Source organism: Rhyacophila brunnea, unplaced genomic scaffold (genome assembly GCF_057557595.1).
Source record: "Rhyacophila brunnea isolate RB1 unplaced genomic scaffold, BYU_Rbru_1.0 scaffold_1, whole genome shotgun sequence".
Lineage (NCBI taxonomy): Eukaryota > Metazoa > Arthropoda > Insecta > Trichoptera > Rhyacophilidae > Rhyacophila > Rhyacophila brunnea.
This window is the reverse complement of record NW_028232751.1, coordinates 16624226-16650662: the sequence shown is the minus strand read 5'-3', so window position 1 is coordinate 16650662 and position 26437 is coordinate 16624226. Positions and strand designations below refer to the sequence as shown.

Genomic DNA, 26437 nt, shown 5'->3' with positions numbered 1-26437 from the left:
TAAAGTTAATGTTATGGGCATCAAACACTATAGGTATATATCGATTGTTTTGCTACCCGAAAGTATTATCTATCGTGTGTACTTTATCACAATTTAATGCGAACCTGAACTTGCTTCACTTACCACAAATAGATCCTGGAGATCCTCATAAGTTTTATAACTGATTGTATTATTGATGTATGTCGAAAATGTGATAATTAAACAATTTAGAAATGGAATGCCAGCAAATAATTTGCAGATAAGTAGTGTAGTAGAAAATATGTATCACAAACCATTTTGTTCAGTTGGTATAGGAATCGATGTGGTGACAAAAGTTGGGCAGAGTTGAACCGACGACAGAAGCGCTTTTGCTTTTGATTATACCCCCAAGAGAATTGCGGAGGCGCCGCCAATAGCCGTGGCACAGCGCTGGTGGGGAATCCGCTATATAAGGTGGTGTTAGGAGAGGCCACCGAGCGACAGTCAGACAGCTTTGGGTTATATCGAAAGTGACCCGCGGTCCGCGATCCATCCAGCCGGCTGCCAGCACTTAATCGAATCTCAAATATCAATAATTAGAGGGCACCGCACTAAATCGAATCTTGACAATCAGGAGGCACCGCACTAAATCGATTAGCGGAGTTTTTTTTAGATAACAATATTGTGTATTTACTCGCTATTGAATAATTATTATGATTGTGCTATAGTGGAATAAGATATATTCATTTTTGTTTTGAAAGAGAAAGGACTCGGAAAGAGTAAGGTGCCATATAAAGAGTAAATTCGACGACCTCGATTAACCCTCCTTCTCTCAACTCTTTACAGTGTTTTTAAACCTCAACATGCTGCTAAGGATCGCTCTGTAAGTTTTTCACTTTTTATATACCTACCTAATACTATTAAAATACCTCGATTCTGGATTTTTAAACACTATTTATTTATGATCAATTCAAATTTATAAAGTACTAGTTACACCACAATAAATTGAATATTATAAACTATCAATTTTTTTAATTAATAGTACTTAAATAATTAACACCCCCATAAAGTAGTTAATTTAAACATTTAAATTTAATCAAATCAAAATGTTAATTTAATTATATCGTTCTTTTAATCTTATCGTTAAACAGTATAAATTTCCAGTATCGACATATCTAATAAATGAAAACGTATTTCGTGAAAACTTTCGATATGTAATAATCAAATTTTATCTGTGTAATATATATAATTTTTTTTATATTGGTATATATTCATCACTGACATAGTTAATATTTATATTTTGCATATTCACATCATTGTTTATTGTAGTTCAAAAATATATTATTAACAAAAAAATACAACGTTTCATTGTTATTTTGAATGCGAATGATGTCTATATTAAAAATTGATTGAAGGATATTTTTTATTGTAATCTTCATTGTTCATACAACGATCGTTTTGCCTAATATTGAAAAACTCAACTTTGGGTGTGATTGTTTCAATAATTAATACCTGATGAATAATCTCAAGGTAACGGTGAAACTGATTGACATAATTTAAAAAGGTATTTTACTTTTGTTACTTATAACAAAATGTTTCAAAAGCTGTCGCAGTATTATTATGAAAATAAAATATTGAAAGTTTCTGATAGTCAAGTCACGAGATGATAGCAATAGATAAATAATCAATTTAATAATACATTTATAACGTTTTATAACGAATGAACAAGGGATTTTTATTAGTACTATCCATGATATCCACTAATAAACATAGAATACATTAAACAGATTTGAAATATTTTATTTCAGGATTTAACTACACACATATGAAAGCGATTTAATTTTTAGCCATTACCAAAATATTTACTTTCATTGCAAATATCTCACGGCAATTATAATATATTTTCAAGACCATTGTGTGTTGCAATTAGGAAAAACTTTCAATCGCCAATATATTATTTCTGTTTTTATTACTTGCATCTAATTGCTGCGAACATTCTTGTTTAACATGAAAGTGATATTTCAACGGCTTGCTGAACGAGTTCTTACTTTACCTAATTTTATCAGAACCAGCCAATCATTTCGTCATATTGTTCATTGTAGTATGTAAGAACATATAATTCAATTTAACAATAATATTTTTTCCATTTCATTGGTATGCGATCAACCTACTAAATCATTCAAATATGTTACAGTTGCATACCTACATAATGGACGAAACATTATAATAGAACCTAACATATATCTATATATATATATATATATATATCTAATAACATCGTTTTTCAATCAATTTGCTTGATAAAATAGTTCTCACATATAAATTACTATAATAATAGTGTGTACTTCAATACCAGCAAATTTATGAAAAAAAAAAACTAAATCTCCTATATATAGCTTCAATACAGATATTAGATTTATTAACTTATTCTGTTTTTTTTCTTTTCTAATTTATTTGATCTAAGTATAAGAATTTCAGCGGTCCACAGATTGAGAAGATCTGATAAAATTATGATCGATTACAATATATTTTAGAGTAAATAGGTATGTATCCCTCACCTTTAGACTTATCTTACTTGTTTAAAAAAAATCTATCACATGGCAGTGATACACAATCATAATTTTATTATATTATATTAGAATTTAATTTCAATATCAATGTCGATATTGTGTGGGTGTATTTCAACAATTATTGCTAAATAATAATCAAGTACAATTATTACACCAATTAGTTAGTTACGTACGTAAATATAATATCTATAATATTTTAGTTATTTACTATTTTTCACTACGTGCTATGATAAATTAGCGTTCCTCAAAAGTATTTTCTTTTAGAACGGTTTTAATTTACAATGATAAATATTGGCACTTTGTTTAGAATATCTATATCTACCTACGTCACCTTATAGTAATAACACCATAAATTAATATCAAAATCTAGGATATATTTAAATTCTAATGGATTTAAGCTTTGTACTATTCCATTTGAGTCGTTTATTGCGATCCGGGTTTCGTCAGTGTGTATTTACCTTTTTTAAATGCACATATTGCCTGAAGATGACGAAAGGCGAAACCCGGGTCGCTAAAAACGAATCAAATGAAATAGTACAAAACTGAAATCCATTAGAATTTAAATTCAAATTCCATCAAGTACCCTCGGTCGATAGTATTAATATTAGCAAATATTTATATATTAATTGAGTCAGTATTAAATTTACTTTATACAAGTTTATTTAGAAGTTGTATTCTACAGAGATTAGTTATTTGTCGATAGTTGTTTCGGTTGTCACAATATTATTACATCACGAAGTTTTCATAATGGTCTAATAACCGAGATAAAAATCGATTAATAATATACCTAAATCACTTTATCATTTTATTATAAAAAATCTTGTACATACCTACTTATCTCTATAATATTAAGCAATTACGATAGTAATTTACATGTCATATTTTGACCAAACTTAAATTCAACTAGAAAAGATTTTTTTAAAATTTTTAAATATAGTATCCTTCTTATTCGATTGCCATTCACGTATTTATACTGACGTAGGCACGTATGTCATATACATCAGATATATATCCTACACCTACATCTGTCATAAGCGACCCGGAAAAGCTCCAACGATGTCAGTTTGATTAACTAAAATACTGCAACTACGTTTTTTACATTTTAATATTAAATCAAGATACTATTTTAATTATCAAGTACCATGAAATATTCAAAGACGGTTATACCGTAATATTGTCGATTATGGGTATCTACTATTAGTAACATATAGTAAATTTTATTGAATCATATTTTACTAATGGGAAGAAGTTAAAAATATCAATTAAGTTAGACATGGTTAAAATACTCACAATTAGCGTTGCCAACTTAGCGTTTTTATTGTCAGATCTAGGATTTTTCTGTAAGCATCTAGCTTGCAAAAATGCATCTAGCTTATGGCGTTTTTGATGCCTTCAACAGCTTTAAATATTGTGCTGAAAATAAGCTAGATATTTAGTTTATTTATTCAGATATTTAATGAAGCTAGGTCGGTATTTGAGAAATAAAACAACACAATGAAACAATATGAGCATTCTAGGCTTTATAGAAACATAATGGTATCATATACCTAATTTATTATAATTTAATGTGTGGTTCGCATTGACGATCATCGAGGATTCCACTCACTGGTATTACTTATTTTATTACTTATCATAGGTTGTTAGATAAATAAATTGTTTTTTGGAAAATGTGGTGTGATTTTTTTGCATTTTTATCGATATGCAAAAAAAAAGTATCGAAATTTTATTTTCACAAAATCTAGCGTTTTTTTCTGCCAAATAGCTTATTTTCGTACCCTGTCTGGCGTGTCTTTGTCAACACTGGTCACAGTGGAGGCAAGGAGAGCCGACAAATAATGGTAAAAATAAGTCCCAAGTATGTCTTGATACTTTCTTAATTAAATGAATTATTAATTATAATTAATTGACATTATATATTTAAAGAATTTAAATAAAATACTCAGAAAAAGATAAAAATCATAAACGGACTTCACACCCGCTCAAAGAGTTTTAATTGTAATTTATCCATTCACTTATAATTTAATAAATAATTCATAAAAGCATTCTTATTATTTTTTTTATCTTGTAGTATTTAATGAGTTTTAGTTGTGGGAGGTGACCAATGTATCCTCTTATAGTAGGTAGGTACAAATTTTCTTCGATTGAAAATATGTAAGTAAGTAAGTAGGTTTATTTGTTTCTCACAAAAAAGAAGTCGAGGAGTTTTTACCTCCTTTCGAATATTTTTCTTCAGATCGCACAAATATTCCTCTATTACGAAATTATAGTTAAGTACTTCTCACCAAATTAGATATAGTGTGGATATACCGAAATTATAGTAAGTATTTTTGACGTGAATTGTTTTACATTTTCCGTTCCCTCCTAAATTGTATCAAGGGTATCGAATACCTACAGGCGACGAAATATTTTCCCAGCCGCCGACGCGGTATTTTTTGTCATTAGGCCGCGTCCACACGGGTAGACAGATAAATTGAAATCTATCGAAGCTTTTTTGAATAACTCGTTTCGAGTTTAGCCTTCACCCAGTCCGTCCGGCGACGCAGTGTTTGCGCATACACATGCATCAATATGAAACGAGAGTAATGCTAAAGGTCAAAACAAGTAAGATTACTTTCGCTTTTTAAAATCGTCTCCAGGGACGCGGACGCGCGAGTCGCATCGGAACCGATGGCTAACGAAATGAAATAAGGCAACGGTCATCACTATAAATAATCAATACTTGCCAATCATTTTTTTATAATAAGATTTATTACTTCAATGGTTCAAATTCAAATTTATTGAAATTCTAAATGATATAAATAATTTTGTATCTTCTACCTACGTCAAATTAAATAATACAAAACTTAGATCAATCATTATTGTCAAATATAATTATTTTTCAATTTTATAGAAATGATAATATGAAGGTATATAAATTAATAAATTGAGTAAAATACGATTCGTACGTCCATATTTTTATTACAGCGCTCGAAATGGAAAAGTTTACGAACAGGAGCGCTCAACATTTTTCTGAAGATATTATTTACATGGTTATCACATTTTATGTGTATTTTATTAAAATAAGTGTGTTAGATTTTCTATTATATTGCCTAGCTCAGACGATCAACATATTTTTTCCACGAGACGGAGCGATAATTTTACCGATTTCACGAACCGGAACGGCGTCCGGTGCGATCCTGTCCATTTCGAGCCCTGATATAATATAACAAAATATATACACGATTATAAAAACTAAAATTATAGGTATATGTACTTTGAGTGACTCCTTATTTTAAGGATTTCTAAAACAACGTCAATTTTATATTTTTTTTTACACAATTTTATATATATTTTATATTATCAAGTAGAATTTTATATTGATATCTAAATTTATTTATTTCATCACATTTACTGTTCTCCCAATTATAATTGCCAATAGATGGTTAGTCCTGTCCTGCACACTGGGAGAACAAATAACAGACGGTTCCAATATCTGAAATATACTTTGTTACTGAAAATTGATTACTACCACCATCATGATAGCGTTTAGCATGTCTTTGCTGTGTTAGGTATTTTAGTATTTTATGGGAACCTACCATTTCTAATATGATTGGCGGTGATAATATGTCATTAGATCTTGACGAATTAATTATGTCCGCCACTATGATTTATTAGCTCCCTACTCACTTATATAATATTCGTTTCTTTCGCTTTATGCCCAACTCATTACATCCTTTCAAACGGCGTTCTGAGCCATACTATATACTACAATAACGCATTCCGATGGTAGTGAGTAACTTTTTCAATTATTATTTTCGTTTTTAGTTTATTATGAAAATTTAATTTCATAAAGAAATACTTGTAATATAGTAAAATTACGAAAAATCCTGTGAAATATTATACATCACTACCACAGAACAGATAATAAATAGAATACCGACAGGCTATATTCAATACGCCGCACGTTGAAGCAGGGTTTTTGAATGTGTGAGTGTCCTACGAAAATGAAGCACGCATTATGCACGTGCAATAGTGTGTGTAATACACCAACATTAAATGAGCGTAAATGCATAAACCGAGAGCAGTTTTCAGTATTCCAAGTACAACGTATTCTTGACACGTGTGTAAGTTTAACTCGGATTATTCCTTACCCGAGACGGTTACCTACTATCGCCTTACCCGTTGGGTATTTCAGTTCCCATTATTTCTGAGTTCCCTGATCACTACGAACGGAATACTCTATTTCGGCACCCCAACCGGAAGTGGGCTTTCCATTGCGTACCTGATTTTAAATTAAATATAATACCTATTTTTTGCACCCCTAGTACGGACATCCATACCATAATAATGAAACGCTACCTAATTTTAAAATATTTAGATTTAACTTTACAAAATAGCATACAAATTATTTATCTAATAATGAAGTTTAGTAGAAATAACGTCATTATGAAAGACTTTCAGTGCATAAAAACTATTTTGTAAAACAATATAATGCATCAGTAAAAAATCCAGGTGTTTATTTATTACAACTATATAGCGTAAAGATACTTTGAATGACATAGTTATTCAAATCTATTGGGTATATGAATTTTGCAAAATTTTATCATAACGTTTAACGATCACATTATTTAATTGAGAGCTATAAAAGTACATAATATTTCAGATGAAAAATTCCAACCCAGTATACAATGATTGTGATAATAAAAAGTAGTCGCACAAAACTACATCTGATTGAATAATTAGAACTAGGAAACTGTGTGTTGTAAAAATAAAATACCAATACCAATTTATACAATAAAAAATATCAATTTGGTTAGTGTATAGAATGATATAATATACTCGATAATCGTAGTGTAAATGTAAATGACAGCTTTTTTAATTGTCCGTGAGCTTTTTGCAATGCTTCAATTATTTACAATCGCGTAACTGCGCCAATAGTAAATTTATGTAAAACCAGTAGCCACTCACATTTTCGCACGTTGTTGAATAAATGTATTAAAATAATAATATATGGCATGAGCATTTTAACGTTCTTCATTTCTCAAAATGTTTTAATTTCATGATGGTGTGGTATTTTCAAACCGGTTGACCTTTAATTGCGTACTTTCTGACTATGCCACTGAGGTATGCAGCACATTTTATTTACAAATCGACAGGTGCGAATTGGTAAGAAAATATATTTTTATTTCCGCACTGTCTCATATTCAAAGATATCTATTTTTATAATCACCGTTAGCTTCAAATCAATTCTACCGTATTTACTGCGTACCTGTCTGTTTGTTCGTCTACTTTCATTAAATAGCTGATAGAGGTTCGTATGCTCCGACCTCCATTTTAGCACAAAAGAATATCATACTGAAGTTAATCAACCATTTTTATATTATTTAACTTATATAATTTCTTTGATTTCTGTCAATTCTTGGCGAAAGACAATTTTTGTTGATACTGCTACGGAGGAAATACTAAAAAAAATCACATTTAACTCAAAATACTGGAATATGGAGGTTTCCGAATTTGAAATTAACAGCATCACATTATTGTTTATTTATTTAAAAAAGACACATTGCGCACATAACAAATTATTAATTCAAGACGTTCACAACATGACACTTAGAATAAAAAATATAGGAAAATCGACTTAATAAAGAAAAAAACAAAGCAAAAAATTATTTCATAGCAAAAGAAATAAATAGAATTAAAAAAAAATACATAATGATCGCTAAAAATGTCGACATCTCTAGGGAGTGCATTGACCAGCCGCACAGCCCTCGTTATTGGTGCCTGGTGACCCTGACATGAGGAATCTATTATTTAATATTTTATTTATCGTCAAAATATTATAAGTATGTACTTACTTAATATCACAGATATCATGATAGATTTTTACATAACAATATTATTTTATTCAGTGCAAAGAAAACGGTCATGTGATAAAGATTTCAAAAAATAATTTACACACCGTGTTAAAAAGGTTAAAAATTTAGAAATAGTAGCTTTTGTGTTAAATATATATAATGTGTGGAAACACATAATGTAACTAAAATAATCTTTCGCTGTAGACATATTTTTGACGTCATATTATGATAGTTGGTGTCACAAATGAATATTTTTCAGTTTTATAATGATAATGCTAATTTTTTTAAGAAAGCAAGGGCAGTCACCGATGGGTTTTAAACGTGCATTATTAATTCATTAAACATTTCGTCACCGTGTAGGTTTTTTAAATGTCAAAATGAATAATAACAACTAAACATATCTATCAAGATAGTCTTCTGCTCATAATACCTATACATAGGCATTGCATAGCAGCGGTCGACAACCTATGACATGCGGAAATGGTCTCGACCCAAAATAAAAATGACTCGTGAAGAACCTGACCATATTAATACATATTTTTAAATAATGAAAATAAGAGATAATTTCATTAGATGTCATATTATTATAGGGTAACAATAATGTTTTTTTTAATTCATTCGCTGCTGACTAGATAATGATTTTTTAATTACCACCTTTAAAATGCACGTTAATTACATCGATCGGCCGCCTGGTCATTACGCGCCAGGTGCGTCGTCAGCGTCCAAAGTATTAATTAAACTTATACAATATTTAGCGTATTTATGGAAAATTTAGGCAATAAATACTTAATAATTGACAAGTTTACTTATTTTTTTCTGTTCAATTTCTTGAATACACGTGATTTTTTTTACGAAACATATTTAATTTAGTTCACGTTTCAATGAATCACAAACGTCATACTAATGAAATATGTGTTAGTACTTCGATATTACAATAATTAATATGGCGCCCAACAATATACAAACAAAGTTATCAGTCGCCTTCGCAGAGTGGTAAGTTACAATCGTTACAAGCCGTTTGTCTAAATCGAAATAATCGTGCACATTGCATACTATTATTTCCACGGGTTTTGAAACATTGAGGAATTCCCACGTCACAAGAGCTAACACTCCAAGTATGCAGCTCAGCGTACATTCTTACTTATTTGGTATTTGTTTCGAATCACCGTACAGTTTGTGGGTGCAATCGATTCGGAGTTTCGACAGCGTAGTTAACCAAATAGCGCCAATCTATTTCTTACATAAAGTCAAGGTGACAATTTCGAGATATTTCGAAAGATTCTTGTTACCTGACCTTTTGTTCAGATCCTCTTGTGGCATTGCCCATTAACCACTAAATATTTAATAACCACTCAAGAATGTAGAATTTGTCATAATATAGTACCCTGCACTATTTTTTCATGGGAAATACAATATTATCTTAACCCGGATTTTGCAGAGTGCTATTATGATCATCATATTATCGTCTCTGTTCTGGCAGAACACACTAACTGGAGAATACTAGTTTTGAGTAATTTGACTTTGAAGTTGTTAAAATGTTTAAAATGGTCTATCATGTGAGTTTATTAAGTAATCATAAAAAGGATGACTTTAAAATAAAGACTGTTTATTTATTAAGGTTTCCAGACGATAAAGTTTGAAATAAGGAACATTTTGGTATAACTAACTCAATATGTCATTTTTTCGAATTAGTGTCTTCTGCCAGAACAGTGACGATATTTTCTTCCATTAAAGCCTCTTATTTCAATAGGTATAATTAGCATGTTATTTAAACGTAGTAATTAAATATTAATTAAAAAGTCCGCAGCGAATGACTAAATACATGCAAATTTTTATAATATTATTATTTTTAAACGAATTAACATACTACATACTATTATACGTTAGAAACAGGCATAGGTGCGCATATGTTAATAGCCAGTGACGTCCCTAGATAAAATGCCGCCCCTAGGCAGCGCCAAAATGCCGCCTCATTTTTTTAAAAACATTATTTTTATCACCCTTTCATGAGTCTAATGCCGGGTCCACATTGGCAACATGTCGCCGGCAACCTCATTAAATTTTACGATAATTATCATAATTGCTTAAGAAATTTTACGATAATTATCATACTTATCGTAAAATTTGGCGAGGTTGCCGGCGACATGTTGCCATTGTGGACCCGGCATAATATCTAAGAAATATTGTGTTGTATGGATGGATACATTACCAACAACATATCAGACTAATCGAAAATCTGCAAGTGTGGTCTCTGGTTTCTGGTCACCAATGACGTTTAAGGGCAACGAAAGCAAACTAGATATCGTAAACCCGATAAAACTAGTGAGCTGTTTTTTTTAATGGAAAGATATTTTCATTATTACTAAGTTTATGTAGCTATTTCTATATATTCCAAATAATGATTTTCCTCGATTTGCTACCCTTCGAGTAACTGCCGCCCCCAAGCGACGCCCAATCTGCCTACCCCACGGGACGTCACTGTAATAGCTCATAACAATGTGATCGTTTTAGAATTGAAGATGGCGATGTAATGTATTAATGAATATTTTTACACCTACATAATAATAATTGACGAAGATATTATATATAGTGTGATTTTATTATGTGAATTATATATTATATGTTTATACTAAAACCCAAGTGAAAAACGAATCCATAATAATAAAAGTTTTTAACACTTTCGCTTCCAAAATCAAGTTATATGACTCACACCACAAAAATAAAAAGTTGATATCACCACGGTGCGAGAGTGAGAGTAAAAGTTATCTTTTTTTCTAATTATGTTAATTATTATTCACATACCTACATAAATATACATATACGCAAACTATAAATATATTATAATATTTTATTTTATTATATTATATTGTACACGCGAGCGTCGTAGTTTTCTGTGCAGGCGAAACGCATCTTCCTCATGTGTTCGAATCGAACCAAAGTGGATCGTTCATAAAATATTTGTTTTTTTTTTACTTACATGGATATTATAATTAAAATATTGTCACCCACGAAATTATCATTTCATATGAGAGTTTTATTAGTAGAAAAACTGCCACGTGCGGCAAGGTGATTATCATTTTTGGTATTACAATCAAACGCTTTCTCAATTCTGGACGATTCACTATTCTATACTATTCGATTTGAGCGAGCATCCTCAAATTATCTATTCATCCCAGTTTCGGCATCCAGGTCGTACCCTGACATTGAGTATGCTATGCATAGGGAACTCAAAAATAATGGGAACTGAAATAACTGGTCGGTCGGATGTCGAGTAACAGGCAATCGATCTCGAGTGTGGAAGAAATGGAATAAACTTAAACACATGTAAAGAATACGCTTGTCGTTCATTCTGAAAACTGCTCTCGCTTTATGCGTTGACGCTCATTCAACATTGGTGTATTTGAAGGTTGCAACAAACACTATCGCACGTCTATAATGTGAGGATAAGTAGGTATCGAAAGACACTCACACATTGTAGGTCACAAGATGACGATGTAGTGTATTGATGGATTAGCTGATTGGCATATCGGAATTCTATTTATTAATCTGTTCTGTGGCTATGCAAGTGGATAAGCAAATATAGCACATTGTCTATATTTTGAGCATTTGATCTTTAGTGGAGCTACAGAGTTTTAGGGGATGTGAATAACGCACTTCGTGTCGACCTTCCCCGTATATAACTTCACCTGGCAGATTAATGCAAGTGCAACATTTCTGCGTTAAATCCTCCTGAAATGAACACCTGACCAGTGACTAGTGATTGTCATGTGCTCGCGGCCTTATATGTATGTACTGATAATAAATAATAATCATGGTATTAATATAAATACAATAACAAAAGATTTTTCTAGATTGAATACCGATTAAAAAATCCATATCCACAGAGGCAGAAAGCAATTATTGTCATTCTAAAATTATTTTATATTGGGTTACGCCCGCTCGGTAAGCAAGTAGTAATAGTTCATTATCCAACGTTATTGTTGCGCGAACTTGCGCGCGCCGCAACCGACAAAGTGTTATGAAATGGCCAAAACCGCGAAAACAAAATAATCTCAAATAACTGGAGCAATAATAAGTAAGTCAGCGATCGTTTCTTGACAAAAAAAAAACTCGTTTGCTACTTAACTGTCTTAACTTAATGGAATAAAAGCAATAAATATTTAAAAAAAAATCCGTATTAGGTATGAAAATAGGCTGTAAAATATTATATGTAGTTAAGATTTTATTTACTTTTAAAAATTGACGGTAAGTATGTTTATTGATTTCATAGTAAACTATATTATATACAAGACTGCATGTTATCGTACACGCTCTTCTTGGTCGTACACTCATGGCTGAGGAACGTGACCACGTTTGAATTTCGCCATCCTTTGAGCGACCAAGACTTTATCTTCCGCTTCTCTCAGGGCAGAATGGATGGTGCCCCCCCCCCAGTCAGCTCTTTCACTTGGTCGCTCCAACCCGGCCACCCAAAACTACCAGTCTCTCCAGGTTGTCCGGTCCGCGCCTGACAATATGTCCAAAAAACTGCAGAGTTCTTCTCGACAGAGAGCCGTTTCTTTATATTCAGTCTCTGGATGATTGACTGGTTCGTCCTATGCTTCATCCAAGAAATACGAAGCATTCGGCGCACAACACCACATCTCAAAGGCATCAAATTGCCTTCCGTTCCCTTGCCTTCAGAGTCCACGAGTCGACTCCCATTGAGTTGTAAAACATCTTATTTTGATTGAACGATACATTACTACCTTGATACCCTGTAAATTTATACAACCGTGAAAACTTGTATTATAGTGAGAAACAAACTTCTTTGTTATTACAACGTTTTTATTAGCTCGTATTCTTGTTTGTCCGGTGGTTGTTTGTCCAGTACAAATTTTGCAATCGATTTTTAACTAACTTCCTGACTAGCTAGACATTTGAAACTTTTAGAATATATCAGAACACGATGCCAATGCATTTTTTTTAAATACTTTTAGCCATCTTTAAGTAGAATTGAAATCATTTTCAGTTAATTCTGTTTCGTATGAAAAGTTATTTTGGAAGAAATCCGTAATCCAATCCACTATTATTGGTTGCTAGGGGTCTGGGGTCCTAGCAACTAAATTATTAATATATATGTGCGTTACTATGGAAATCAAAATGACATTTCAGTACTCTATATTTGTTTGTTTGTTTTTTATTTACTTCATATCAAGTACAAGTTTGAGCATAATAATTCAACAGAAAATTTAAAAACGTTGTATATAAAAAGTTCTTTTTATGTTGTAATTATTTTTAAAGAAGTTTGATTCTTGCCATTATAAAATGGTTAGCCATATAAACTCAGTGTAATATTAAAAAAATAACATGTAGGTACGTGTATAATAAATTATATATAATGTTTATGATGGCGTAAGTCATAAAGTGAGGGCTCTGTATTCTCATCTAGAAATACCTATTGATTTGCTAGTATTTTTTGCAACTTTCAATATTTTAATATATGAAGTGACTTCTTTTGTAGTTTTTGATAATATATAATATGTACGTATTATTTTAGCTCTACTTTCAGCTACACAAGCAGATTCAGGAAGATGTGGAATTAGTAGATATTCATAAATAATATATTATCTGGGACTTAATGCTAGAAGTGTCTATGGCAAATATATTATCATTTGTTCAGTACAGGCGATTGTTTATTTCTCATCAAAAATTAATATCATTAACTTTTATAATACACATCATGAAAAAGTGGTTATAAAAAATATAAATTAATAAGCTCAAGGCGGATAATCGCAGAGTTTTTTTTGTTGTTGAAAATACTGGAAAATGAGGAAATCTCAAAATTTAAATCGCTATGTTAACATAGGCATTTCTTGGTTTAAAATATGCTGACACATTATTTTTACATACACTTTAATAAACGTGCTCTTATTTCATTCATTTTACATTGGCTGACATAGGCATTTATAGCATTGAAAGAAGAAATATTAATACTTTCTCATACTGAACTCAAAATGGCCAAAATATGACATAGGCACTTCTAGCACTAGGCCCCAGAATCAGCTTAGTAATTTGACGAACACGTTTGTCTGGTTTACCATGGCAAGTCCTATAAAAAATAATCAAATTTTAGTTTAAAATCAATTTCATTACTCACTGGTATCAATCACTGGTATTAATTTATTATATTAATAAGGCTATATTTTGGCTTTCTGATAATGAAATAAAACAACAAACTACCAATACGCCCCACAAAATATATACCTACATCCAGTAATTCATTATAATGAACACGTACATAAATGTAAGTACCTAAACCCAGTTCCATATTTTAAAAAAATCGTCTACGCAGGGTCACTAATGAAGCGTTTCGATTCATTCGACAAAATCGATCTTTAAATGCTTCACAGGTATCGAATATCTGATGCTGGTATATAATGACAGTTTCAGATTACTGGCGCAAGGTTAGATCAAGATTTTTATGCTAATTGTGAGATTTTGTTTCTTCATTACAGTATCCAACGTGCACATTTATGTATGTAGCATGCCCTCGGTAATATTCCTGATATTCAACATTGTCTTAAAGTCCTTTAACATAAATTGCTTTAACTTCCCGTGGTGTCATATTTCATAGTTTTTTTTGCTACATAGTCACAGTTTGTACATATCTCCATGTCCTAGCTTCACAATCATTTTGCACTAAATACATACAAGCTATATCATTTTTTTTAAATAATCCATTTAACATGACTGTAGAATTTCTGGGTTTCTAAAACTCATTTCAACTTGTTAACAATGAAAATGGATGTTATTTTTTAAATAAATTTAGGTTAATCCGGTTCAACTTAAATTAGAATTTAATTTGAATTTACTAAATTACACGTGTTCATTTAATAGTGTACGTAGTTGGTAGTTGTCGGCAGGATGCCTCAGGCACATACAGATTTCAAGGTCTCAATGATAGACATTACTCTAATATACTTTAAAATATTATAATTCATATATAAATATCATAAATTCAAATTATATATTTCTGTTTGGTATACAACTTACAAATCTAATTTTTGTGTATGATATTAATCTGCTTTAATAGTTTGACCCACCTAGTTAGTACCTCCGTAGGTTTGTTAGCATTTTATAACTAACTTTAATGTATGCGGTAAGCTGTCACTGTTTATCGCAATACATACACATAATATGATAGAAATAATCATCTACATATGACGCGCCTAGTTTCAAAAGCCCCTAAAACGATTTTAGGTAGTTCTGAGAAAAACGAGAAAAAACGATTTTATTTAGTTTTGAGAAAAATGAGAAAAAATCATATCTATTAAAGCTGTGAACTTTATGTATTTATTTTTTAATTCGTTGCATTCTAAAGAGTATTTTGACTTTCCATTTTAAGGGTATTTGAAAAGTACACCCAACCATTTTAGCGGGTTTTGAATTTTACCGTAATTTTTGATCATACATATTGACAGTTTTTTTGCGTTTTTTAAAGTTCAATCTTTGGCCATCATATAGGTAACAAAAACATCCATCTAAATACATATCTAACTCAAAATTTTTCAAAAACCGTTTTAGGAGCTTTTGAAACTAGCCGCTTCATATATAGAAAATTCAGAAATAGTATTGTACCTAATGCTGCTAATAATTGTCACTCAGAAGTGATGGGAATATGAAAGAGGAAAAGAAAAACATTAATAACATTAATGTTCAAAAGTACAAAGTACAACATTTTGGGGACCCTAATATAGTCTTTTGCTAACTCGACTCTGCCAACTAGCTGTGATGATTGTTGGCTTGAATGTAGGAGTATTAATGGTATTATAACGAATGAGATATGCAAATATGCTCAAAATGAGTGGCAAAAGTCCACCGTCACACTTCTTGGGTCATTCATAATGAAAAATATGATTGCGTATATTTTGTGACCAGCCGAGCAATAAACGCACTTTCTCGCGGGGCATTGCTGAAAGATCTCCGAAATTTGTATCCGGGTGGATCGCAAACTATATTGTATTATCGAGGTGATGATATTATGAAGGTCAAGCAAAAAATGTGAAGCACTTATGATTTTTTTAACGTGTTACTAAAAAAATACCTACCACCATTATAATTATGCACAATCATATCGCACATCATATAGCACAATCGTAAATGTCAGCTCGAGTAAGAAACATAAAGTATAAGACAAGTAACTGTAGAAAATAATTAAGTAAGTGTAGTTATCAATTCATACTTATTTTGACCTTAGTCAGTTTGAAGGTAACATTTTTATCCGAGAGAGGGTAGGTTGCATTCAGAACACATTAAAAAATGTCTTATTCTTGTTGGCTAATGAATTGCATGTATTTTGTCATAATTTAACAATCTACGAATTTGTAACGAGCACATGCGTTTCAAATTTAAAAAAAAATGCATCTACTCAAAAGGTTGCGCTTTGCACTTTACTCATCTATCTCTAGTGTCTAATTTTTAGTTATCATTTATAAGGATGCTGATGTATATAATATAGGTATACTGAATACCTGATCCCATTGCACATAACAAACAACCATTTTATAGCTAGTCAAAATAGCATCTAAAATTCAATATACCATGCAAGATATCATTATATTCCATATGCACGAAAAAAGTCGATAGGTATATATTCTATCGTATAATACCAGTCTGAATTTTAGTTGCAGGACCCAATTACTCTTTGTTTGGTACGTCTATACATTGTCATTCACAATGTGTTTTCACTTATTATCGAAATTATTTATTTTATCACAAGATGACGTCAGTTGTATCAAAACATCTTGCAGACAATTGATTTTGAAATAGTGAAATTTTTCAGAATCGTTGGTACATTTTCACCCAGCCATTACTGCATCAGTGAGATTGTAGCAAACACATTTCCTTGATGGGGAAAAATGCGGGTGTTTACTAATTTATTGCACAAACATACAGAATAATACAATTATAATGCTCCTACTTATGTATGTTTTATAATAAAAATAATTAACAGCACCTACCTATACCTTCACATGTCATCGTTGTGTAGGTATCTACTGTAAAAGGTTTTTGCAATAAGCGATTTTTACATAAGCGAAAACTTACCTAGATTAAAGGTATAATGATATTTAAATGTTTATTAGGTAATACGGGTAAATTAAAAAAAAAATGTTATTATGAACGTAGGTACTTTATAATTATTTCACTTATACACCTACCTACCTACATGATCAAGAATACATGACTAATTAGTAATTAGTATATAAATTGATAAAAAAACACTTCTCTCAATGCAATACGAATATTGAATTTTATAATACCTAACAATCATAATGAATACTTTGGAATAGATGAATTAATTCGAGTTGTATATTTTTACGATTGTTCCAAACAAAATTTGAGGATTGTTTATAGTAATTATATTATTTTTTATGTTTTATTGTAATATTTTTGATCTACCGAAATTATTTCATCACGTTATTATTTTATAGCGTGAGTAGGTAGTCAAACGCGTACATTTACCAAACAATAATAGCGAAATTGTTCTAAGGCTAAATAAATTTCAATATCGAGCCTAGTAAAAATAATTGTAACGAGACATTTTCGACACATTGTTTAAGTGTAGGTATTTTTTTTCTTGTCGGAGTATAGAAAGTTTAGTTGGCGTATGCCTGCTTTGTTATGGTAATCAAATGTGCAATCTCAGCAGAGAAATGCAGCCGGGCTTAGCCTATGAGGCTTGTGCAATCAGCAATATGTTAATTATGACAAATCGCTTTGATATGTGTTGAGTCTTTCCAACAAGATTTGTCAATATTTTGGATTGTCTCTATTACAGAAATAATGTTTGCTTACTAAATAAATAACCAGTCATCATCATCATCATCATCATCATCATCATCAGCCTGAATCTATCCACTGCTGGATGAATGCCTCTCCGAGCTGATTCCACTTCTATCGGTCCTGTGCGTTGCGTTGCCACGTACTTCCGCAGAACTTTATCATTTCATCGATGAAACGGCCTCTAGGTCTACCTCGCTTACGTTTTGTACCACTGGATGACATAACCTGTCGATTGTCCTTTCTTCGAGCTATGTGTCCCATTTCCATATGAGGTTTTTTGCAAACTCTCATCGCAGACGCTTGTCTGTTCCCTTATCCTCTCATTCCTCTTTTTGTCTTTTCGCGTTATACCCAACATGTACCTCTCCATACCACGTTGTGCTACTCTAAGTTTCTGGATCTCTCTTTTACTTAAGGTCCATGTTTCACACCCATATGTGATTACTGGGTAACCAGTGGTATCTACTAAATAATACATTAAATAATCATTATATACCTATTTTAGAATACATAGTATTACATTTAAATCAGGACACACAGAATTAATGGGAACTGAAATACATAAAGGGTGTGGAGTAACAGGCAACCGATCTCGAGTGTGGAAGAATATGGGATACACTCAAACACGTGTCAAGAATATGCTTTCCTTCGTTCTGACTGCTCTCGGTTTATGCACTGACACTCATTCAATATTGGTGTAGCAACACACACTATTGCACGTCTATAATATATGGTTCATTTTCATAGGACACTCGCATATTCAAAAATATTCGTCAAAATATAGTGTATTAGGGTATAGCCTATCGGAATTCCATTTATTAATCTGTTCAGTGATAAAAACCCTGTTTAGTATAATTCTTTTTTATTTACTTATTTGTGTAGTACGTAACACCTAAATTAATATAATCCTATGATTAAATTATCTAATAAATACCTATTGATTTTATGATTCGGCGTCTATATAAATAATTTACTTCAAGCTTCAACTGCACGAGCTTTGAAATACAAGCTGGACAATAGGTTTAACTCAGAGTTAAGTGTATTGACGACAAACGTACCTATAGGTAAACTGCTCAGTAGACTCAAAGACAATACGCATTGAAGACTGTCAAATCGAGAAAATCAATAATTTTGTTCATCTCGAACAACAAAAAATATCTATACCTACTTAAGTAGTCGAAGGAAGTTTGTATGACGAAATTGATAGTAGAATTAATTTGTATGTAGCGCATTCATGTGTCTGAATTACATCTTTAAAAGTCGACTTCCACTGTGTCTAAAACGTAGTGTTACAATTTATCAAATTCGGATGAAGGACGTGGTAGCGAAGAATTAGATAGGATTGACTTGATGATGATTATTTGTTAATTTTCAACTCATCTGCTGTTACAATATGTATATACATTATTTACCTACATGTAGGTATTTCATTCAGATGAAGTGATACAACACATTATTTTCATTCATAATATCATTTTACTATACTTATTTTACAAATAAAATTAATGTGTCCTAAATTAACTATCTACTACACTAATTGTTGCCTTTAAAATCCAATTAAATGCGTTTTCAGAGCATGATCATCATAATAAGACACACGTAGATACAACAAAGCACTCTAAGAACAATAATTATTAAACTTTAGGGATATTATTAAACCTTGGCAAGGGGACGCCCATTCAAGAATAGAGTTGCCAGCGAATAAAAATCACACAAATACAACAATAATCTGTGAATTATTACAGCGCATTATTCTCCCAATCAAGATCGTCGAATGAACAAAAACTTCAGTAAATAAAATAAAATTATTGTCTCTGACCGGCCTTGTAGCGTGAGAATTGAAAAAACGGCAAACTTTCTCACAGAGTTAAACCAGCAACGTCATTTTATAACCAAAAACGAATCTCAGAATAAACGAACAAGTGCCTAAGTAATTTAATGATTTAAAAAAGATTAAAAACGTTATATAACGAGTATCTACATTTATTATTATGAAAAAGTATAATAGTTAAAATACACTAGATTTGCACATGCAATATTTCGTCATCAGCCTGGATGAAGGATTGTCCATTTTGATTCCGTTCCTCTCGGTCCTGTACTTCTGCAAGATTTAACTATCTCGTCGATACAATGGGCTGTATGCTGTATGGCCTACTATCAGATGTTTTTTACTTCTTGGATAACATTATTTGATGACTAAATTGTCCAACGATTATCTCTTTTTTGAACTATGTAGTTTGCACCAATTTATGCAATATTTAAATTGTATGAAATGCATATCCATAGAGTCAGTTATTTTTCACACATTATTGGCTATCTGCATATAAGCATTGTTTCAATGTGATTTGTATTGTAGATTTTTATTGCAATCTATTGGTATGTATTTCTGTACCTGAAATATCAATTTTATAGTATTAGGGTTGATGAAAATTAATTAGGTATTAATTAAATTGTAATGCATTTTATTATTTTGTTACCTTTAATCTACTTAAGGTAACTGATATCTGTACAGATTCAATGGATCAACAAACTAGAAAAATACAAATACCCATATACAAAGAGTTTATCCTACGAGTACCTACATCGTAATTAAGAATATTATTTTGCATGTAAATTTTAAAATAACATAGATGGTGTTGATTCATCTTTTGAAATGTAGCAATATAAATATTATGACTACTAATATGAGTACCTATTCATTTTATACATTTACACGATAGAAATATCCAATGATGTGGTTATTTTATTATACGTGTGGTTATGTATTATAAGAGGCATCCAATCAACTTTATTGAAGAGTTCAGTTATGCGATTTATATAAGAATGATTACACAGTTGAAAGTAAAGTGTCATATCGCATTATTCGAATATATTATTATTGTTATGTAACGTTGGAATGCTAAAAAGCAAGTGAAAATGTGTGCGCAACGGTAAAATCTCTCCACTTATCTTCAATTAACAGCATTACAGCGTACAATCGAATATATTATCACCAAACGCGACTCGGTAGCACAGCAGCTAGGATCCCAACGTAACATCTATCTACGTACCGGACAATGATACAACAGGTGTACCTATTCTTGATATTGTTATATCTTATACATTATTAACCAACATACATTCAGCCTGTAATTGACTTCCTTCATTAGTCAGAAATTTTCCAATAATTTACTAACATTACACAAAATCTTTCATCTAACATTACGAATTGTGTGACCTGTAACGAGTTTCGATAACGTGTGTTATAGTTATAGATAACATCGTTTATTCGATTAATTACCAGTCGATTAATATACCTAGCAGTTTCAATAGATATCAAGGTCTTGACCCAGGGCCTCTTTGTAAAAAAAATACTATGTAGACATAGTGCCTTTTATGGCCAACAATAATTAATTTGAAAAAATATAAAAATAATAAAATACATACAAATTTTATTGCAAACTTTATTGTAGAAGATATTTTTAGTTTGATGTTTATTTATGTTGACATTTTTAATACGTACAAATTGTAAACTAGGTACCTACTCTTAGAGATCTATTCTTTTTTTGTCCATTTCAAGTTTCATCTTTTGACTTATCATCATCAACAGTCTGAATTTATCCACTGCTAGATGACGGCCTCTCCAAGCTGATTCCACTTCTCTCGGTCATGTGCGTTGCGTTGTCACGTACTTCCGCAGAACTTAACCATTTCATCGATCCAGCGGCGTCTAGGTCTACCTTGCGGTCGTTTTGTACCTCTTGGGTACCGCTGGATGACTAGATTTGTCCAGCGGTTGTCCTTTCTTCGAGCTATGTGTCCGGCCCATTTCCATTCGAGGTTTGACTTGAAATGGTTTCAAAACGAAATATTATGTTAATTCTACGATATTTTAGTCATTTATTTTGGTATTAACGATAATAAAATTACTTACCACGTAAACGGCAATTCAATTGATAAATTGATAAAACATACCTACTCCACCGCAACGTTATAGCGTGTTCTTACGTGCGAAAATCCCCTTTGAAATTTTCCTTATACTTTCATCCACTATTACGTACAAAGAGATATCTGTACACTTAATTACTAGAGGTCACGAATTGGCATTTCAGAACTTTTCTCGTTTTTCCCAATAGTGTGACAAAACGTTTTAAATGGGGAGTTTTAAATTTAATTAATGACTTTAATCAATTGTTTATGGTTAGATCAGGAATAATAAATTAAGAGAATAATTTGGTTATCCAATCTGCCAAATGCCATACATCACGCTCTGTTAGTTGGTACAAATGATGCAATGTTCGAATGGTAAAAAGAGAGTGAAAATAATATATATTTATATACAATTTCTTACGCTGAAATCTCTCTTCTTTTCTCGAATTAACGACATTGGCATGTGAAATCGAGTCCGGGCAGGCAGCTGGACGTGACCTTGCCGGACTGGGCCCCACCCACGTCACTCACTTGGCCAAGAATTGCCTTGTCTAGTGAGAGTCGACATCGACCATCTAAGCCTCGATAACGAATGGAAACCTTTACTATATTAAGTATAATAATAATATATAACTATGCTCAATAACAGGCATTACTAAACATACTTGTGCAACACTTTAGAAATAACTAGAACGTATAAGTATAGATTTTTTATGTATAATCTGTCGGTGCCAACGTGATTAATAGGTATTAATAATATGTACTATTTCGTGGATATGGATTTTTGAACGTTTTTCAGTACAGTCGAGCTTTTGTGAGTTTTATCTACTATTTCAATTTATATTGACACTGGAATATAATACAAATCCCCGATATTTTTTCGTTAGGTCTCGAGTTTCTGATTTTTTGTATTGATATATCTCATTTAATTAATACAACCAACACCCACATTGATATTCATTAATGTTTATAAAAATACACAGCATTGATTTAGGTGTATAAATATAATTAAGTAACTATATTTTTACAAGATTTGAGAATATAACATTCTTCATAGAACATACATTATCTTACTTACTACCTAATAAACTTACTAAAATTTTGTTCAAAGATTTTTTCCGTTTTCAATAAAGTATATTACATTCTCAAATATTGTATATTATTAGTTGCATAAAAAAAATATTAAATTATATTATGTATTGAGTGCAAAAATATTAAAACGAAAATTTGGATATATCCTGACGTTGACTAGCAGTTAATGTAAATATCTGTTATTGGAACCTTATATCAGGCGCTTCAAATGTACCTATCTATAAACTAATTGTTGATTTCGTCGTAATTGGGTAGGATGTCCGTGCCTCAATTTGTAAAGCACATTGGCGAAAATCGAGTGGATGCGAGGTTGAATCCCGCCGAGCGTTGTTTTTTTTTCTATTAGGTATATCTGCACAGTAACACTATGATTATACTATCTATCTAATTGTGGATTAGTAGGCGTTGTTAAGAAAGTGTTATTTAGTATGAAATATTATCTTATTTTTACTTACATCCGTATATCGTACCAAGTAGAAAATGTTGTCTGAATCTCCCGAACATGATGATAATATATTACCAATTCTTTAAAGATTGCTTTAGAGAATGTCAAAAAGACAATAGAAGAGAAATGTTTGGATTCTGTATAAAGAGAAGATGAGTGTCTGTAATAAAGGAGATAACACTTTAGGTACAGTAACTATGAAACAATACAAGTGCTAAGTCATCAACTCACCATTGATTATCTTAACATATGTATCTATAAAACTACACATTTACGATGCCCACAACTGATTGAATTTTTCTTTTAAATATCGTAATATTGTACAACAATATATATTAAACTCGAATAGTTAAAACTATCGTGCAATTCAGGAACATCATATACTTACTCGCATTATTAAGTTTTTTTTCTACCGGAAAAGAACCTATTTTAAATTGTATATCATCATCTCAATACTACAACTAGATTTTCACTGTTTTTTAGATAGCTATTGAATATGATTCTACATTTCCTTCTCTACAAAATGATAAATTATGTACCTAAGTCAGAAGATAATGGGAACTGTATTAGTTTTGTGTTTGAAAATATTAGATAACTTTAAACCATAAATGCATTGAATAAATAAAATAATATATCTTCAATATTTTTTCATACAATTGAACGTTATTTAATTGTTCCTAATTAAACAAGCACAGTTTTATTTTAAATATGATTATAGTCTAAATTTATGTTAATCAAGTAAAGTTTAAATTTCATTTTCCCAACGATGACCATATCACCATGTTCGATGGTAACAGATTTTTGTTTTTATGAGAAATGATGTTAGCAATTTGTTTAATTTTCTCAACCTATTAGGTCCATATTCTGGGTCCAAACACATATTAAAAAACAACATTTGAGACAGACGAAGACCTACGAGATTATGATCCGACGTGTTACCGCGCTATCGTAAACACATTATTAGCACAATAGTTCACTGTCAAATATTGGGAATAAGTATATATTTAGTAATATTTTTTGATTGCCACTATTAACTTATTCAATAGTTTTTTAGCATCGCTGGTAAAAACTGTAGGCATGGCCGTAAATTCATTGCCTACTTACTTAATTGCTTTTTTTCAAGCGCACAAAAGCATGTTTAAAAAAAACGAATAAATGCTTAGTTGCGATAAACGTATTGACACAAATTTTAACTAAAAGTACAGTGTATTGTAATATAACACTTGCTGTAAGTTGTTAACTTTTATATTAAAAAGGCAAAAGTGTCATTTAAACTACCTACTTATTAAATAGTAATCATAACGGAACCTGTATGTGTGAGGGTATTAAACTAGAGAATATTACGTATGTTTCCTAGGAAGTCTGATCACCATGTCTAGAGTCAGAAGGTTATGACATGATAGTCACATAATGTGTATTGACACGCCTTATGGTTTTTTGCATAAATGCAATAGGTAGATAATTTGTTATGTTCTTTTGTCTATTGTATTGAATGCCTATATTTACCTAAAATAGGAAGTCGTGAAATAAAATAACCAATGAAGAATCTAAATACTTTTTAATAATTTACATACACCACAGACCAATTATTTATGAGCGTGATCTTGAATTAAACCCAATTATCAGGCTTTACAAGTTCATTCACTTCTTCAGCTTACTGAATACTATAATTATTTTATGTGGCCTTTAAAATTATTTCAGGATATAGATAGTAAGTAATATTAATTTTACGCTCCTTGAAAATAATAAATATATTATATTTTAATTATTCAATATATTCATGGTTGAGACAATTCTTTCTTGTTTTAACCATATCCGATCCTAGTAGGATCATATGGACCTTCCTATGGTAGAGGTTTGTATTAACAGTTTTTTTGTTTTTACCAGAAATGGATGCTAGCCACTTGCTCAACCTATTAGATCTATATTTTGACTCCAAACATAAATTGAAAAACAATATATGTATTTGCCAGACCCATGATTCGAACCTGGGACCCACGATAATATAAGCCAACGCGTAAGACAATAACTGCACAAAAAATATGATTGAGAAATTAAAAAGTTAAAAATGTATTGATTTTGTTGTATGTAGATAGTAATACACTCTCCTAGCTGGTTCCTGTATTAAAATGCTCTGGAGACGTCAATTATCAGATTTTATTGGAGAGAGACTTCATGACGTATACTTAAGTCTATCACGAAATTATTTTGCAGTAAAAAAGAAAAGAAAACAAATGGGTGAAATTTTGACTTCTCAACTCAGAGTTGGAATTATTATTATGTACTTACACAAAAACACATGGGACATTTTTTTATAAAGAACTTTCGATTAACTATGCTACACATAATAAGGAAATATTACTGGGGCTTTGGAAATTTTGGCTTGGAAACATCGGACAGTTTCACTCACCGTGGTCGCTGTTCACTGTATTACAACTTATACTATATTATTTACTAGTATTAATTATACGTTCTAAAATAACTAGCTCAAATGTATCACACGCCCTTGTGTGATCGTGCCCTTTTTAGTTTTCAGTATTAACTGTTTATATATAAATAATATCCTAGGCACAATTAAATACAGAAGTTCTGTTATTTTTTCGGCATGTTTGGACCGGTATAATACTTTTGCCGAGGTGCGCAGGGTGGGTCTATTTCGTCTGTTTGTCTCGATAAAGTATCTCAAGGTCACGGAACTTAATCTGAATTATTATCTGGCAAAATGCTCGGCGTACGTTTCAGAGTTTTTTTTTTATATCGTGTCATGCCACGTTTGACAACACTATGGTAAAGCAAACGCGTGT

At 31.3% G+C, this 26437-nt stretch overlaps 1 protein-coding gene across 2 annotated transcripts in view; it reads left to right on the top strand.

The window, feature by feature from the left end:
• The first annotated feature begins 453 nt into the window (after positions 1-453).
• The window catches only part of LOC147079533 (uncharacterized), a 102096-nt gene continuing 76112 nt past the window's right edge, over positions 454-26437 (top strand). For both annotated transcript variants that reach the window (XM_085941828.1, XM_085941822.1), the window contains exon 1: positions 454-841. In XM_085941828.1, the coding sequence (XP_085797954.1) occupies positions 822-841 (20 nt within the window). In that variant the 5' untranslated portion in view covers positions 454-821. The remainder of the gene's footprint in view (positions 842-26437) is intronic.